Consider the following 19420-nt stretch of genomic DNA (forward strand, 5'->3'; position numbering starts at 1 on the left):
ATAATGATAGAATATACAAAATGAGTGACGCACAATGCAATTGCTCACCACCCGTGCTGACTGATAACCAGGTAGCGATCGGTACTTCCTGGATCACGCCTACCATTCATATATTGAGCATGACGTCACATGGTATAGAATACCCCATTAGCCAGCTGAGCTGGCTGTCCTGATTATGTTCCCTCCCATGTTGTGTACCTAGCTCAGTCAGTAGGCATGGGAGCTGTCCTTGGACTAGGAGGGCACTTAGCAACAACTGAAAACATCAGTGTGTTATCAACATTCTCCTCATACTAAATCCAAAACACAGCACTAGCAAGAAATTTAACCCTATCCCAGCCGAAACCAGGACATAGGGATTCTTCACTTCACCTGAAACGTGATACCATAGAGTTACCAATTTCCTTACATTCTAAAGTTGAGGGAAAATAAAGCTAAGACATTATTTAAATAAAGAGTAAACTACCTTTTTATTTCAAAGTTTATTGTATCATTTACCACTTTTCTGTGTAACCAGATAATTGCAAATCAGAACAGATTTGTAATACATAGCAAATCAGAACCATTCTACCTTAAATCACTTATTCCTAAAGGTAAAAAAAATCCTCCCTCAACATATTCCAAGGTGGTAGCTAGGGATCACTGTCCTGGGAGAACTCTGTATATTTTGCACAGATCTTACTCAATTTGCAGAAGCATCCATTCCACTTACTTGCTAAAGCAAACTCAGGTAGAAGTTACACCCAGTCCTGAACTCTGGTTCAAATTGGTTTCTAACAATATAGGAAGTAATACTTAGAATTGTACAGTTTAAAATGCTTATTGATCATATTCTTTTATTCAGCTGAAAACAAATCAAGATACAGACTGCCAAAACTGTAAACTTATTTCATTTATAGACATAAACTTCACAAACTTTACTTACTGAAGTAAGAAACAGTCTGGCACATTAAGGTGCACTTAGTGCTCATTTCTGTGAAGAAGATTTGCATCACTTCTCAGTGCAGATACCTGTCAGTGCAGATACCTGTAAGATAAGAATTTGCAAAGCAGCAAATTGTGGTTGCATCTCTGGTTCAGCTGCTTTGCAACTACAAGACTGTGCCAGAAGAACAGAGTCTCTTGAACCTTCCCTTGGACAGTTAAAAGCAGAGTCTGCTCATATAGCTGCTAATCCATCATTTACCACAACCTGTTGGTCCCAGAAGAATCCTGGGATACATAAATAGGCTCCTGAAAATATTTAACAGGGAGGATAGAAAGTATCTTTACTGTTCTACAGAGTAAAGTGATCACACCAACCCCATCCTCCTCTGAAGAAGCGCACTTTGCTCTTGACTGTTCAGGGCTTGGTAACTGGCAAGCTCCAACGTGAAGGTTGCTGAGCCTGATGTTAGCGAACGCAAAACTGTTGAGTAGCCCTAGACAAAATGAAGGACACGTCACTCAATTTAGGATAAAGGGAAGATAAATTAGTCAGAGAGAGAGAGAGAGAGAGAGAGAGAGAGAGAGAGAGATACTGCAACATACTAGTAAGTTAATTTTTTAATATTACTATATTAGAAGAACAATACATACATGAGTCAACCTAATAATGTACTTTCAAAAAAAACCTATTCTCTGTAAAACCTGTTTTAATAGTATTTACTACTTCTCTGACTTACAGTTGAAAATATGCTGATTTAACAAATCTGAATCAGGCAGAAAAACACTACTAGATTTGTGGGCATTTGCTTCAGACCTTCAATAATTAAAATCCAATAAAAGACATCCATTCCAAACTTACTCATCCATAACAACAGGAAAAGTGAACTGAAGCCTAATTATTTTTAACATATAAAAAAAGATCAGATTTGCATTTTACCATTAATAAGATAATCACATACCATCATTTCTGCGAGTGGAACAGCAGCAACCACAACTCTGTTATCTTGACGGCTCTGGATTTCCTGAATACTACCTCTCCGCTGTGCAAGGTCAGCGAGTGCTGCGCTGAGATGATCTTCACTTACTGTGATTTCTAGGTTCATCACGGGCTCCAGTATTTGTATACCAGCTTTTTTCAAAGCCTACATGGAAGGGGAGTTATGTTGACTTTTTTTTTTTTTAAAAAGAGAATTGACATAATAAGTACTTGGATAACTGAAGCTAACACTGCCTCTCAAATTCTCTACTTCCAAAAGCTATAAAGTCCCCAGTGAGAACATTACACTGTCAGAGAAGAACAATTAGCAGATACTGGTACACATATATTTTCCCAGTAGTGTATCATGCTCCTGTGTTCTACGGCAGCTTACAGTTTCACTGTACCTTTTGCATGCAACGGGAGACACAGGCTGATATCATCGTGTGGGAGGTGTCAGGATGCACTGTCAGTGAGTGCACTGTCACATCTATATCCTGAACTGGGAATCCAAGCAAAGGTCCTAGGAACAAAAGAAAGAAAGAAAGAAAGAAAAAAAAAAAAAGGCACATTTGTTTTTCAGAATATTAAGACACATGCAAAAAAAATTTAGGATTAATTTGGAGCTTCTCACTTTCCTCTTTCCCCTCTCCTTCCCCTTCCTCCCCCAAAGGGCATGACTACTGGTCTTGTTCCTCATTTTGTGATTTTGTCATTACCTAGCTTTGCCAGAGGAGACAAAGGAATGCAGACTCATACTTTCTTACTCTCTTTACCAAAAGCACAGATAATTTTCAGAACCAGAAGTTCCCAAGTGTGCTCATCCATACAACTGTTCCCAAAAATGAAGTTATTTTTTAATAACATTATGGTATCTAAAACTTGTCTGTTGAAACAAGACTTCATTTGAAAAAGTAATGAAACCTTTTAACCAGAAGCCAGAATATCTTCTGTATTTTCCTTTTCAACACAATGTGATCACTGTAAATCCTGATACTAACCCATGACCAAAACTCAGGGTTAACTCAATTCCATGAGGGATGAGCCACATCTAGTGTCCTGGGTAGGTTATCTCCCTCCAACCCAGGACTCTCAACCAGACCAAAAACTGTATTAGACTGGATGGGAGGCCTGAACCACATCTAAGAAAAAACCACGTAGCTTTTTTCCTACAGAGAACATGGCCAGATCTATTTTTTTTTTTTTCTTTTTTAAAAGCACTTAATGGCATGAATTTTAGGCTGGAGACAGCACAGTTCTGAAGTGTCTTCAAGGAGCATGAAGAAAGCACACAGTCAAGACTCATTCCACAGCCAGAGATGAGAGATGCTTTCCAACTCAACAAGCAACATGGAAAAAACACCTCATGCTGCTGCTTCTAGAGTAATTCTTATTTATCAATCCACTGCCTGTTAATTTTACTGAAAGGGAGAGTTCTTTGGCCACCACTTATTAAATACTTCCTATTTTTAATGAAACATAAAGTCCTTTAGAAAAACTATACTTCGCAATTAGGTAAGGCTTTTTATTGTATACTTTCATGGATTTAACATATTTGAAAATCAAAAAAAACCATCAGTAACTCTAATAGAAGTGGTATGTACATGTTGGCCTCTGAAACCACTTCTGTCACAGCACTGTGGTTTACGTGATGTCATCAAGTATACGCTTTATCTCTTATACCAGCTTAAAAAGCAAACCAAAAGAACCCAAGCTCACTATTAAGTGACTGAGAAGAAATCAGCCTTAAAACCAAAGGCATGCTGACTTCCATTCCTGGCATAGGGAAAGGAATGTTTGGCAGTTTTTGTAGTTAAGGAAATTTCAGAATTTTCCTTTGCATCTAATGTTACTGTCTTTTAGTTTTCAAGCTACCAAGGAGTTTTTCCTCCTAGAAACGTATTAGATTGCTTCTTACAGAAATGTTAGACCAGTATAGCTGTCATAGCACTTCCTTTACCTTGAATGCATGAATTCGTGATTCCATTTTCTATAGCTCCTTGGAGTTCTTTGGGTAGCACTTCAATGACACTCGCAGCATACTCGATTACAGGTTTTGTCATCACTCTCTCCCCTAACCTGGGCCTCACCTCTAACTCTGCCGTTACAAAGTGTCGTTTATCTCCTACTGTTTTGTCCAATATATCTGCAGGGGAAAGAAAAAAAAGCTAAAAAAACATTTGGGAAAAAAAGGAATACATAAAATTCATCTGAAAGTTACTCATAAGATCATTTAAAGTAAATCAAGCTACAAAACCAGAAACAAGATGTTCCTTCCATTCACTCAGTTCACCTGTAGCTTGGGCAGCATTTAGGATGGTTTCTCTGTATGCTATTTGAAGAGGTCCCAAATAAGTTTCAATTCCATATTCACGTTTGATTCGGTCATGAATGATCTCTATGTGTAGTTCTCCCATGCCACAAAGAATAGTCTAGTAAAAAGAGAGTTAAGAGAGAAGAGGGAAAACATGCAAAACTCAGGTTTTAATACAAACTGTTTAAGCAAGGACTTGCACGCTCTTAATAGTCTCTTAGAAAGATTTCAAATTCTAAGGAGCCTAGGGAGAAAACAGGACTGCTCTAAGTCATCTGACATCAACACCGTATAAGTGAGAGGGTAATTACCGCTACTGTGGCCACTATAAAAAAGGTCATCTTTACATTATCTTAAAGATTATGTAATTCAAACTTTTTAAAATACAGAACTGTCAAAAACATGCGGAGCACAGGGTGACTTCCTCTACTTTGTAAGGCACAGGTGCACAAGGCTCCATTTTAGTTTCATGCACAGAACTTTGTACATATATGATACGAACATTTAGAGAGTTCTTTTTATTCAAGAAAATCTCAATATGCAAATGAACTAACTGAAGAGTCGTCTTGACAGTTCTAAAATAAAGCTTGGTTATAAGGTGAGCAATAGAAGATTCATCTTACTTGTCCTGTGTCAGGATCTAGCTTGACTTTTAAACTTGGATCTTCACGCTGAAGGCAGCTCAATGCATTATCCAAGTCTGTACATAAATATCAAATACATTATATCTAAAGAGACTTCAGTAATTTGATAATCACTATGAATGTCTAAACATCACTTTCCTCATAAGGTCAAATCTTATTCTCAGAAGGAGCCAAAAGAACCCTAGAGAAGCATAAATTTTGGCAAACAAAGTCAAGTCAAATTACAAGCAACTTGCAACTTCAGATTCTCTCCAACAAATTAACTGCACACTACAGAGTGCTTTAATTTAATTATTAAAAATACCATTTTCAGAGTGGTATTTTGTACTTGTATGAAGACAGAATAGAACCTGTAAGTGCTTCATCAAGTCAGTAAAAAGTACTGCTCCCTTTTTACAGATAAGAAAAATTGTCAACTAACTCATATGATTTGCCTAAATATTTCCAAGATGAATTCAACATGAAAAGGTTCAAATGCAAATTATTTTTTTCTGATTCCCCATTATCTTAACTGGTGAGGAAAGCAGCTACAGGGAAGCAGCTACAGAATCATAAACTCACAGCTGAGACTGCATCTATCTACCTTACAGTCTTTGAAAAAACCAAAAACCAAAAAAACCCCCACAAAACAGGAACACCTTACAATCCAGTGGCTCAGCCTGCAGACATATTGCTCCAAATCTGCATTTTACCTTGCTCCATTTCATCATACTACACTGGTACTTGTCCTTCCTCCCCTTCACCCCCAACCAAGCTCAGCTCTGTTGGAATGAAGGTACAGAGTTTAAAGTATGTATTTCTAAAGAGAGTCGAACGGAACCAAGTTCTCTGATACAGGTTCTTCAGAAAGGCAGCAAGATTACAGGTCACACTGCATGGGTGAACCCTAACTAGACACACAGAAGTCTTGGTAAGTGAAGACTTTACACCACAGAGTAAAACTGTGAGTGCTGACTGAAAAAAAAACCAAAAACCACGATTCAAGGTTATTTGTACTCAGGACGCTATGTACAGCAGACCAGTGTGACTGCAGCAAAACTAAGCATGACAGTAGGAAATGAAAGTGCCTCCATCTCATCTTTCAAAATGAAGAACTACTACTTCTAGACACAAAAACTAGAAAAGTACTACTATTGGTACTGCTTGACGTAGTAATAGCAAAGGATACTGACAACCACAATCTAAAATATATCATCTGTGCAAAAATGGCCTTATTAGATCACTGATTGATAAATCTGTGCAACTCACTCATGTCAACCAGGTGTGCATGGATTGGGGACAAGCATTGTTCCTTACATAGGAGAATATGGTTATGCTTGGATATCTCATTTGTATGTCTTATCATATTCTCAGGTAGCTATGTTGTACCTTGTTGTCTGGCCATTGAAGGAGGTTCAATTGTACAGAAGAAGACGGGGTCAGGGATCTCAACGCCTGCCAGCAGAAGGCTCTCTATGTCACTGGTAGACCTCTTCTCTCCCCCAGCATCCCTTCCAGCTCGGCGTGCTGCAGCTACTGCTGAAGCCTTTGATGACACTACGGTATCTCCAGTGGCACTCTATAGGTCAACACCCAGTGACCCACAAGACACAGGAGGAGGAAAAGAGGCGATGTGAAAAAAAAAAACAAACAAACAACCCAAAACATCCAAAACCACAAACCCTGACCATTTCTCTTCCTCAAAACCACTTGTTTTGACAACTCCACTATCTACTTATTTATAAACAATTACTGTAACTTCTCTCTTCAAATAACCAAAGTGATCTGGAAAAGGAAAAGCTGTGCTCAAATTTAGACTAACATTTCTTTGCCCAGTTCACTGCATTTTAAATCTAATTTACCAGTCAAGATATAAAGCCACAAAGAACAGTATTGGTAAATGAAAATTTGCTTATGCATGCCAAAGTTGGTTATATTTTAGAAACTCTGTGCAAATGAGATCTATGCAGCCTGTTCAGACAATAAGCATGGAATTAGTAAACTAATAGAAGCAAGCATGAAACACACTTATTTGAACTTAAGTTCAAAAGAACTGTTGCTTTTGGGTAACTCACTTGGATCATCACTCTCCTTCCCCATGGAAGGGGGGGTCTCTCCACGGCATTACATTGTATTTTAAGAGTTACAATATAAATACAAGCTCAGAACCCTACTAAAACACACCTTCAGTTTTCAGTCCTTTTCATGTAATCAGCACAGCATCTCCCAGGTCAAATACTGACATTTGTATATTGTAATATTTCATTTTAGGAGGAAGTACACGTACGTGTATTTCAAATAAAGCAAGTTTACATATGTCATAACAATCAATAGAGATACAATACCATAGAGGTAGAAAGCACACTAGTAAAACAAACTTCTTTATAGAATCAGTGTTTTCCATTACCTGTTTTAACCCAACAGTAAGGGCAATGTTGCCAGGCATTAGCGATGGTATTTCAATCTGCTGATCAGCAAAAGGCAGGAGCAGCCGGGTTATTCTCTCCCTGAAAATGAAATTCTTGATTACTCAGGACTTTAACAGACACTCCAATGCTACACTAAACCACATCTCTATCTTACTCACGTGCAACTTTTGTTAATATTATATACAGCTGATTGAGGTTTCAGTGAACCTGAGTAAACGCGAACAAAAACTAGTGGTCCACGACATTTATCATGGAGAACTTTAAACGCTAGGGCACACAGGTCATCCCTGTACCATTGTCTGCAAAATAAAAAGCACAACAAAAAGCATGCTTGTAGCATTAATCCACTCAAACTTATATTTACCTAAATTTCCACTCATTTAAGAAGCAATATGTTTCTTATTGTAATATTAATAGAGGCAGATTTTTAAAATCGTAATTTATACCAAAAAATATTAACCTAAGCAGTTTCAGCTCCAGTAGGATATGTAAGATGTCATGTGACTCAGCCAATACTAAAGATGATCCCTAGACCCCAATTTTGTAAAATAGCAGTATCCTTAGATTAAAAATAGACTTTAGAACTCTAAAGTGCAAGTTTGGCAACTGGAGATAAATGCATACAATTCCAGTTGCACTGACCAAATCAGGTTCAGTACTCAAGTGTATTTTTATGTCCGCACATCTTTACTGTTATTCAATACCTAAAAACAGTAAATGTTTTTAAAGATATAAATGCTTTGTTGATATTCTTCATTTTCTTCTTTTATGCTTTCCTACTTATTTTTCCTTTTTCCTGACCCTCCCTTTTCTCCTTGTACTTACAGAAACCCATATGAACGTTCATTAGGTGCAGGCAAGTACATAGTAACAGCATCCAGTAATGGCTGCACTCCTTTGTTCTTCAGTGCACTGCCACAGAGTACAGGTACCGCCTTCTGAGCCAGTGTGACTCTGCGGATAGCAGACTGTAACTGCAAAAAAGAATTATTTTCTGTTAACATGCGAATTACAATTAGGCCTTAAATTGCATCAGATATTGCTAACAAATCCCAAAAAGTTAAGAAGTATGCTTGCAAATATAACATCACTCATCCAAACTCCTTTCACTGCTTTTAATGAGCTCCAAGCCATAAATCCAAATGTTTAGATGCTAAAACAGAAGACACTGCTTTTAAGATTTCTAAACACTTCATGCAGATCTGCAGCTGTTCTTGTTCTTTTTCTAACAGTCCTTTTAATTCAGAATGTTGTATCTCACCACTTTCAAGGTGCAGTGTCTGAAGATCCAACCAATTCATAGCAGTTGAGATGCTACTTTTGTTAGTAAGAATCAGCAGCTCGGACACAAACTCCAGACTCTACTTGGAAATTCCATTCACCTTTCCCTAAACACTTTCGCAGCAGCCTAACTTTCAAGAAAAAACTTTCCTGACCAAAGGTACCCTGCTTTTAAAGTTATGCCTAGCATGTCTGAGAATCATAGTTAGTGCATTATTGTATAAAATTCATACTAAGCTTGAATATACTTTGTCCTAAATTCACAGTACTGTAAATTCACTACAAAAGCTGGTATGATTTTTTTGTTGTTGATAAAAAATGCACATCTGCAAAATCATGATCTGCATGTGCCAAAGGAAGAAAAACCCAGCCCTTCAGAATAACAGCTAGTAAAAACTTGTTTATAAATAAGGAAATGTAAAAATTACCTTAACAGCTGGTATTAAGTCAAAATTTTCACTATATTCTCCTAGAACCAGTTCAGCAAATTCATCATCCAGATCTGCAACCTTCAACAGAATAGTTCTTTATTATTTGGCATAAAGCAGTTTCACAGGTAAGTCATAAACCTTAGTTATTTAGGAAATATAGCTAAACACAGCACAAACAAAGCCTTTAAAGACATCAGAGATCATAAACTCAAGCCACAGAAAATTACAGAAATGAAAGTTTCAAGAAAGGACAGGGGGAAAAAAAAAAAATAAAAATCAACCCATAAAGCTGCTGTCAGGCAAAACATCAATGGGAGAGACAATGCTTGTACTTCTCCCTGAAACTGAAAAAGCTTTGACGTTCTTTATGGCACTCATCTGTGTTTCCAAACTGTACTACTTAGCTTGACAAATAAATTAACTACTTTTTAAACCTCGTCCCACTTACACCCTTGCACTGTCATAGACCCGGGACACCCTAAGTGCCGTAGGCACTTTGCTCCCTCTAGTGGCTACAACAGCAATTGACCAAATACTGAAATGAATCATTGATAAGCAATTAGAAGCCTAATCAAGCTAATAGTTAAAACATAACAGATAAAGGAAAGTGTTCATTCAATTAAGTGAAAGCAAAGTGTGCAAGATGGCTGGTATTCGAACTACTGAATTTTACAGGGTTTCTGATAAGGGGTATAGAAAACATATAAAAAAATATTTTTCAAACACAAGGTTATCTCAATTATCACACTACTGGTCCTGCTTCAAGAAGGGCCCAGAAACCAAAGGAAAAATAAAAGCCCAACACTGTTCTTATAAAGCCTTCTATCTGATAATACATTTCTTAGGATAAAAGGCTGAGTAATAACATCCCCATTTAAAACCTGGAAATTTTGAAAACCAGATTGTGTTTGTGTTTACTGAACTCAAAGGACTATAAAATGGACCTGATTCTAATGTTTCAAAGGAAACTGAAAGCCTAGCATCATCTGTTTACGCACTTGCACAATGTTATTCAAAATTGTATGGAGGGCAGCCCTTCTAGCAAAATGGATTGATATCTAAGATAAACATAGTTGTTAACCTCCTATATTTTTGCGTACAGAAGTATGCATTCAATTGTAATCACTACTACACTTTTAAGCTGTATAAAAGCAAATTGAATGTAAAAAAAATCCCACTTTTTACTTGGAGAGAAGACTTGCTTAGAGTATCTCAAGTACAACCAACTCTTCCAATATAATTTTATAAATTACACAAAATAATGTGGGACTTCAAAATGCCAGCTGAGGGGAGCAGAAAACACTCTGGACAAACTATTTCAAATGTTCTGCACTGCTCATCAGGCAAATTATTCTTTCACTTCCATTAATTCTTCCATTCTTCACCCCTTCTAAACTGCCAACTGTGCAAAACCTGGTATCAAGTAGATTAAGCTTCTATTATCTTTCTTAGCTTCACAGTATGGCAATTTATGATAAAGAAATATTTATACTGTTCTATTCTCATCTCTCCCATGGACTTTTTGGATGGATCTGGAACAAGATTTATGGTGGGATTCATCTGCCTCTAAGCAGTATTTAGGCCCATTTTGACCAGCCTGCAACGTCCCATCCAGCTTCTAGCTGCCACTCCAGAAAGGGTATGGATATCCTGTAGATTCTGGGTCACATCTGCCAGGCCTCATGTGAATGTCCCAAGCATCTTTTGGCATCTAAGACAGTACAAGATGCCATGTTGGCCAACTGAATGCTAAACTTGGTGCCTGCTTTCTTCAGTTCCCTATTTATAAAGCAGGGAGTATTTTCCATTTTACGCACGTATGGTACAGCCAGGGAGTCCAGCTCTCTATATTCAGCATGTTTTGCCACCACATATTAACGCTTCCAATGTGCATTAAGCATCTTTGACAGATGGAAAGGAAGTGAAGAAAACTTGAAATTAGTTCAGTAAGGACAAATGCAGAATCTTGCACCTGGGACAGAACAAATCCATGCGCTGATATAGATATAGGGGATCAACTAGCTGGGAAACAGCTCTGCCGAAGTCAGTCAGAGGCTCCCGCTGGACAAGTGAGCATTAGTCAGCAGCGTCCCCTTCCAGTGACGAAGGCTAACTGCATACCGGGCTGCATCAGCAAGAAGATAGCCAGTGGATGAGGGCAAGTGGTTAGTGCCCTCTACCCTGCACTTGTGAAGCTGCATCTAAAACACTGTCTGCTTTTAGGCTCTGCAGCACAAGAGAGACTGACAAACCTTGGAAAACCACGAAGGTGGTTGGAGGGCAGCTGGAGGCCCAGAGAGGTTTGTCTAACTTGGAGAGGCTAAGGAAGGATGCAAATGCTGTCTCTTACTACTTGAAATGGTGGTGGTGGTGGGTCTGCTTCAGGGAAAACAGAGCCAGATTCTTCTCAGAGGTACACAAGGAAAGGACAAGCGGCGCTGTCGCAGGTTGCAACATGGTAAATTCCCGTTGGATAAAAAGAAATGATGTTTCACTGCAAGGATGATCAAGCACTGGGACAGGTTGCCCAGACAGATTGTAATCTCCACCCTTAGAGACTTGAAAACTCAACTGCACAAGGCCTAAGCAACCTGATCTAATGCTGAAGTTAGCCCTGCTTTGAGCAGGTCACTGCACCAGACACTCCAGAGGTCCCTTTCAGCCTGTTTTTTCTACTGTTCTAAATAACGTTTTAAAATACATTATGCATTTACTTTAGAACTTTACTTGTTCTATTAAGGTATTTCGGGCATCCTGGACTTCTTGGAACAGGTTGGAATCATCAGTCTCCAGCAGCACCTTTTGCTCAAAATTTTTTCCATCATCCAAATCAGAAGTAGGTTTCCAAATTATTTGTTCCTTAGTAACAACATCAACCAGTCCTCTGAAGGTCTTGGCTTCCCCAATGGGCAACTGCAAACACAGTGGAGATTTTAGCGGCAAAAAATTAAGAAAGGAGTTCCATTTGAAAGAAAGCAAGTAAACATTTAATTTCTAAGCTTACCTGTAAAAGCAAAGGTTTTGTCTTCAACTTTTGTTTGATGCTCTCAACAGCATATGTAAAACTATACAAAAAACCCAGATACTAAGTTACACAAAACTTAATGACATAGTAAAATAGGTTTACCATTCCATATTTACTACAAAAATTACTCCTACAATTACACAAAAATATGCATCTGCATAATCAAATGTATATAGTAAGTATTAACATAATTGGCTTGCCCTATGCTTAACGGAAAAACTTCAATTTGATTAGATACATTCTCTTACAAGGTTTTTAGCAATGATTAAAATAACTCTCTAAATACCTTGCTCTGTTTTTGTCCATCTTGTTCAAAAAGCAAATTCGTGGTATCTGATGTTTGTTCGCTTGTCTCCACACTGTCAGAGTTTGGGCCTAAAGCAAAAGACAAAACGGAAACGTTAGTGCCAACAGCTGAACTACACACTCCCCAATACCGCTGAGGGACTGAGTTCAGAGTACAGAAGGGAACTGTGCTGAATGTGTTGCGACAATCCTGTATCTAGCAGCACAGATGAACTCCACAAGCAGCTTTGCCTCATCTTGTCTCTTAGCTGTCGTCATTCCCCCTCCTTCACTAAGGGCACACAGGCATACAGCAAGGGAACATGGAGAAAAACTAAGCATTACAGGGCATATATATGGAAAAAACTCACTGATGTAGAGTCGTAAGACTTTATTGCCAAGTTACTTAAGCACACACAGGCAAGCATTTCTCTGGCTACATATACGACACTAAAAACAACTGTGGTTTTGGTAGTAATTTGTGTACTGCTGAGCCATTCATGATACGCATTTTTATTTGGAAGTTAAAACAGGTATATATGAAAATCGGTTCAGATTCAGAAATAGTCTCTTACCAATAACATGGAAATAATGCAAGAATTTCCTACACAGTTTTAGAAAAAAACACAAGCAGATCTAATTGTTTTGGTTTTGGGGGTGGGGGCTGTTACTCAGTTTAGGTTCATGTGTGATGGCACCTAAATGCTTTCCAATAGCAAGTTAAATAATATCACTCACACTGATCAAGAATTCTCTCATCCCTCATCTAGGAAAAAGGTATGTCCCATGGAACACAGTGATTTCACAACATGTAACTTTTTTTACAGGATTGAACTACTCAAACATCTCATGCTATAAAGTCAAATTCCAGCCTGCCTCCACCTTTTCTGCACTATGCCCTGAAGGACATGTTAAATAGGCCATTGGGGAGGGAGAAATTCTGGCGGAAAATTACTCATTTTCTACACGAAATCTGAAAATAAGAAATGAAGAGATACTCATTTCTTTCCACTGGTGGAGCTAGCCAGAAGCATTGACCTCACCTTTGTAAAGGACAGCAACAAAACAACAAAAACCCCCAGATTTTAATGGGAATCCCAGTTATTTGCCCCTTATTACCATGGAAATTCCTGTACACTACAGGACTTGAAATTAAATGCTTAGCTTCCTGAAGCTGAATTTTGATCAAAGCATCAAAAAGAGATAATACAGAGCAACATCTCCGTACAATTATTATTATTTCAGTCTGATTTAACTCATTAGATGAAAAGAAAAAAATCTACCAGTTATTTTTACCTCAACACCAGCTGAAGCATCAAACACCGCTACTGCTCCATCCAGGACTCTCAAGCAACGCTCAACTTCCACTGTGAAGTCCACATGACCTAAAAAACAATCTTCCTTTTATGCCATCATAATTCAAACAGGCAATATCAACAGGTCATTTTTTTTAAATTTTTTTTTTTTAAATCATGTCAAAACAACCCTGTCTTCACCTGCAGAGACATACACCCATCAGTCCTTGAAACACACAAGATGATTGTTACATTGCAATCCCAGAACTGAGAGCAATTCAGTGTGAAAATGTCTGAGCTCACTTTAAACACACTAGATTTGGCACCAGCAAACAATAATTAGCCAAAGCTGAATAGAGCTCAGTATAGGCCTTTTTACTGACACAATTAAACCACTTAAATATTGCACCATATTTAAAACTAAGACTTAAGTTCTGCGACACCCCACTTCATCTACTCTCCTCTAATAATGTGAGTACTGCTAAAGTGTAGTACCTGGGGTGTCAATCAGATTGATTCTGTAATCCTTCCAGTCAAACGTAACAGCAGCAGACTGAATGGTAATACCACGTTCTCGCTCTTGTACCATAAAATCTGTCACTGTGTCCCCATCATCAACATCTGTGAACAGGAAACACGATTACAGTTGGATAGGTAAATAACCTTAAAGCTGAAATTGTCTTGGAAAACGGATGCCGAGAGAGATCTGGAAATACTATCCCTTTTGGATATGTATAAGCTATGAAAACTAGCCTTTTTCAAAAAATGATAATGTCAGCTGATTTACCCGGGCTCCCTTTCCAGGGAACAAATGCTCTGTAAGTCAAAGACAAGCAATTCCAACAACCCTTCTGTTGTTCTTAATCCTAGTAACACCATAAGAAACTTAAAAACTAAAGCAAAGTCCAAAATCATGAACAAACTACAGTTTTAAAAAACCTGGCTGCACTCATTGTATAGAATGTGACTGACATTTTACAATTTAGTAATTAAAAGGTAATTAAGTTAAAACTAAACTTAAGTAAAAAAAAAAACCAAAACAACAAAACCCAAAACAAACAAGTAAGAGGTTGGGTTTTGCTTGCGTTTTTTTTTTTTTTTAAATTTTCAGTAAAAAGAGAAGCAGTTCCACATTTTTAAACAAGCAGGCCACCAAGCTCAACCACTCCACAAGCCTAACATCTTCTACCATTCTCATACACAGTAGAGGAGAGGGAATTAAATTTAAAAGGTCAAAACGTAGCACAAATGGAGGCTGCTATGACCCTTTCAATCTTGAAGAATTCTGTGAGTTGCTGAAGCAAGGAATTCTTCCTGTGCTATGGCTTTCAAAAAAAATGTTACTTTTAGTTAATCTGGTTTCTTTACAGGTCAAAAGAGAACTGAAGAAACAGCTTTACAGGACGGCCTATGAGCAACAAGTAAAACAAGAAGAACCTCTAACTGAGTGTTAAGCAAAACATAATGCACTAAAAGAAAAAGAAAAATATGAACCTATGATCTCTCAAAGTACAACTGCCTTAGAACGTAATGGAATGTGCATTAAAATTTCATTATACTGCAGTACAACTTTGGAACAACTGGTTTCTACACTAAGTGTTCCATCAGCAACCTCTAACTGCATTGCATGTTACTGCATACTATTAAGTCTCTCAAAGCTACTGAAATACAAAGTATTCTAACCTCCAAGTGTTCTTATGTATCCAGAATAATACAGCATTCTCTCTGTTGTCGTAGTTTTCCCTGCATCAATGTGGGCCATAATGCCAATGTTTCGGATTCTGCATAAAGCGAAAACATTGCTTTTACTGTGCTAATTTTTTTATTCAGCGATATTGTTATTTGCATAAACAATTAATATTCACTAAGAATAGCATACCAGATGAGTAACATTTTTCCTCTGTTGCATATCTAATACAGTGTACATTCTGATAATGAAGCACGTTAGTATTGAAATGGTGGATTTTCTTCAGATCAGTAGTACTCAAGAGTTTTGGAACAGGTTTCCACGCTTCACTTCAGGGGAAGGCCACTTCTTGGCCTCATCCTTGCCCATCTGCCCTCCCAACAGACAGAAGCAGCCTCTCCATCCTCTCATCCATCCCAATCCCAAACCCCTGGTGCCTGAAACAATCCATTGCATATACATCCTTTATGCCCCAAATCTAGCATCCAAGTTTCCATGAAGTTGTCCTTGATTCTGTTCAGCCAAGTCTTCCTTTCTGAAGTACCTCGCCAGTAGCTTCCAAAACTGCTTCACTAGCTCTGCGCATTGCAGGCTTGCGATCAGCCCCCATATTCACAATTAATGCTAGCCGAATTCGCCTGAAGTAGTCTTCCAAGGGAACTTCCCCCCTAACCCATTCCTTTGGCAGCTCAGCCCCTAATTACCTTGCCCTCGTTACTAAGGCCCTTCATCTAACGCAGCTGAGCACTCCCATGAACTCAAAGCACACAGCCCTGCCCACAGCGGTGGTCTAGTTGCCAAGACATCCCTTGCCCCTTGTTCAGCTCCCAGCAACCACCATGGATTTAGAGTTTCCCCAAAAGCCCAGTTTTGGTTCTGATGATGTAAACAAGAGACAGACCAAGATCCCTCTGACACCAACAACTGTTCTATATTGAAATGTCAGAATGGTAAAAGGAAGTACTAACTTTAACTTAGAACATGCATATGAACTATGCGTGCAACGGGTGTACCAACAACCCATGACTTTTTATTGCATCAATTGCTCTGACTGTGGGCTACGTCCGAAAAATAAGCTAGCATGATGTACCTGGATATATGAGGATTAACGACAGAACGCAGAGACTTAACATCTCCTGCAGACAAACAAAACAAAACAACAATTTGTAAGACTGACCCCAATGTAGAAATGATAGATTTTAACAAAATTAAATATACTTAAGAAAATTCCTAAAAAGCTTATAAAAAAAAAAATTCAGAGGCACAACTCATGACAATCCATAATCTCTACCACCTCAGATTTCTAAAGAGTTGCACTTAATTTTCAATAAATCTCTCTCTTAAAAAAAGAGAAACTCTTCAAAACACTTGTAATTTACAAACAATAGGAAAAAGACAACACAGAAAAGTATCATCAGCCAGTAAAATGTTACTCTGCAGAAGCAATAACAAAACACAGCACAGTTCAAGACAACTGTAATGCTGACATTCATCTGAACCGGCTATTAGATAAGAAATTTCAAAAGTCCTTTAAACACTGAAGCTAGACAGCGTAACTCTCAGGGAGAAAATGTAAACTGACCTAGGTTAACAAAACACGGGACTGAGGAGTTTTAAATTCCTATTTTCTTGAAAGATACTTCCTCTCTCACACACTATTTAGCTGGGAAAAAAGCTGCCAAGTTGAATTTTTACGAAACTAATCCATAATTCAGTTACTCAAGACATTTAAGTTGTGTTTCAGGAACTCAGTTTCCTAGTACTTTAGTTTAACTTTGATAGGACAAACACAATTCAACAATATTTAAAATAACATTCCTTCACCATTTACTGATCATCCCTCTTACGAGAGAGGGACATTAAAGAGGCATCTTATAGGTTAACATCTTGATGAGGAGAAAGACTGATCTTAGGAGAAGCAAGGTAGCAGCCTGGAAATTCACCAACACCCACCACCACCACACCAAATGAAAACTCCAGCTAACACTGCCTTTTTCCCTCCAGTTTCCAAAATAACCCGCAAAATAACACGTTAGTATGTTTGAGATTTCTTGCTTGTCTAAGTCATGGTATCTTCTTGCATATGGAATGAAGCTCTGCCTCCATGTGAGATGCTGAGGTATTCAGCACAGCAAAACTGGGGATAAGTACAGTAGCCAGCAAGGACATTGCATAGACAACTACACAGAAACAGCAATACGTAGCAACAGAGTCCGTGTTGACATCAGCAACTGAGAAGAGTGAGTCGTCTTCTCAGGTGCATGACTGCAGGTTAAAGACTGTTGCTAAGATACACAGTGCTGAATCCATAAACGTTTTTTTTTAAAGAAGTCGGTTACCCACCAGTTACCAATATTTTCTTCCCATCTCCATCTTGATGTAGAAAAAACGGCCCTGACTCCCAACACTACCTTATATCAATCGATTTCCATTCAACCTCAGTGCACTACTCAAAAACCACCAAAAATTCCTTTTAATAGAAATTTTGTTTTTCAAGTATCTTATTTTTACTCTCTTTTATCCTGAGTCTGCAAAGAAAATACACTAACGATAACTTAAAACTTCTATTAATCAGATTCCTGTGTTTTTCCCCTTGTCCAACATGCTGGCTATCACCAGTTAACTAATTAATACTTCAGGCAACTGGACAGGGGTTCCAGCAGGCTTCACAACTGACCTGACTTCTTATAAATTTGTATCTTTTCTTCTCATTATTTTCTAAAGGCTTCATAACATACATCTACTGACAAAATAGCAGCAGTACAAAACCCTTCTTTTCAGTCTTTGAACCTTCTAACTGCTCTGTTTGCGCTTCATACACCAAATTCCATAAATAATGACCAAAAGAAGACAATAAAACACAATTTATAAAGTATTCTTATTCATTTTTAGAGTAATCCCTACTATTAAGAAAATTATTTAAACTTATACCTGGTGCAGAACTGTAGCTTCTTAGACTGCAGTTTTGCTGTGTCACACTTAAGACACTCATTTTTGTCTTCCTGGAATACACATACTTAAAAGGAAAAAAAAAATCATATAGAATATTCATCATTATAAATAATGACTTTGTAGGTACATTTTTACCAGCTGTAGAAAACTAAACTCAAAAAAGCATCTACAAGAACTGATATTTATATAAGCTCAAGATACCAGCTATTTGGAAGTAGAGGCATGAAGATGGTAGCACCGAGGTTTAAACCAAGTCCAACCCCAATATTATTTGGGAAGTTCAGTAAAAATCTACGATAGCATCAAAGCATGTTGTCGGTAGCCACCATATTTTAAATACATCTAATTATTTGTGTAAGTAACATAAATTTAACAATGACAAATATTAGGTAATCAAAATCACAGATACTAAAAAAGTTTACAGAAAAATTACAAATTCAACTTCCACATTCTGACTTATGTGAAGTCCAATTCCAACATGAAATTATGCGTTCTGTTTGGATACCAATTTTTAAAGAAAAGACCAAAAAAAGAAGTTTACTCAAGAGTAACCCGCGTATTTCTTTTGCTCACAGAGGAAGTATCAAAATTTGGGAAAAAGCTTACCTCATTGCACAAACTTGATGACTTCAATGCATTCACCAAAAATTTCCTCATAATTCTCAACATTCTGGCTCTCGTCTCTAAAGCCGTTCCTTGCCAAGGTAAGTAAACATTGTACAAAATGTTTATGATAGGAAACAGGTAACTATACTACTTCCACATAAATCAATCATGAAACTCAATTGTTTTTCAAGTTAGATAAGGTTACTGGTTTTTAGATTACTACTTTGCAGGTTAAATTGGTGTCAGATCTGTAAAAATAATGTTATTAAGCCTTAAAAATGCAGCATAAATGCATGCCCACAAACACTAAACATACTTCTCAAAGCAGTCTCCAAACAGTAAGGCAGAAAAATTAAGATCGGAGTTTACACTCGCACTAAGTGATAAGCTCCGGAGCACTGATTACCGATCGGTGAAGTGTAAATAGCTCTTCTGATCTTGAAGGAGGAAAGGGGGCAGGGAAAAGTACGCACCTGGGACAGAAATGAAAGAAAATATTAAATACTAGGAGCTTTTAAGCCAAAGCCAGCGCGACACAACGCCCAAGCGCGGAAGCTTCAACAGCACTGCCGGCTGGCTGCTGCTCGCC

The 19420-nt window shown here is 37.9% G+C and overlaps 1 protein-coding gene across 1 annotated transcript; it reads right to left on the reverse strand.

Moving 5' to 3' along the window:
- Window positions 1-1117: 1117 nt before the first annotated feature.
- On the reverse strand, window positions 1118-18894 carry GFM2 (G elongation factor, mitochondrial 2). The gene is made up of 20 exons (XM_009576887.1): window positions 18832-18894; window positions 18205-18289; window positions 16364-16409; window positions 15270-15367; window positions 14082-14207; window positions 13588-13676; window positions 12293-12381; window positions 11986-12046; window positions 11709-11894; window positions 8979-9059; window positions 8095-8243; window positions 7428-7568; window positions 7248-7347; window positions 6230-6419; window positions 4841-4917; window positions 4197-4335; window positions 3864-4049; window positions 2311-2426; window positions 1887-2069; window positions 1118-1421 (listed from the first exon to the last, which is right to left on the reverse strand). The coding sequence occupies exons 1-20, from the start codon at window positions 18892-18894 to the stop codon at window positions 1293-1295; spliced, it is 2334 nt and encodes a 777-aa protein (XP_009575182.1). The 3' UTR covers window positions 1118-1292.
- Window positions 18895-19420: the final 526 nt, after the last annotated feature.

Source organism: Fulmarus glacialis, unplaced genomic scaffold, assembly GCF_000690835.1.
Source record: "Fulmarus glacialis isolate BGI_N327 unplaced genomic scaffold, ASM69083v1 scaffold48024, whole genome shotgun sequence".
NCBI lineage: Eukaryota > Metazoa > Chordata > Aves > Procellariiformes > Procellariidae > Fulmarus > Fulmarus glacialis.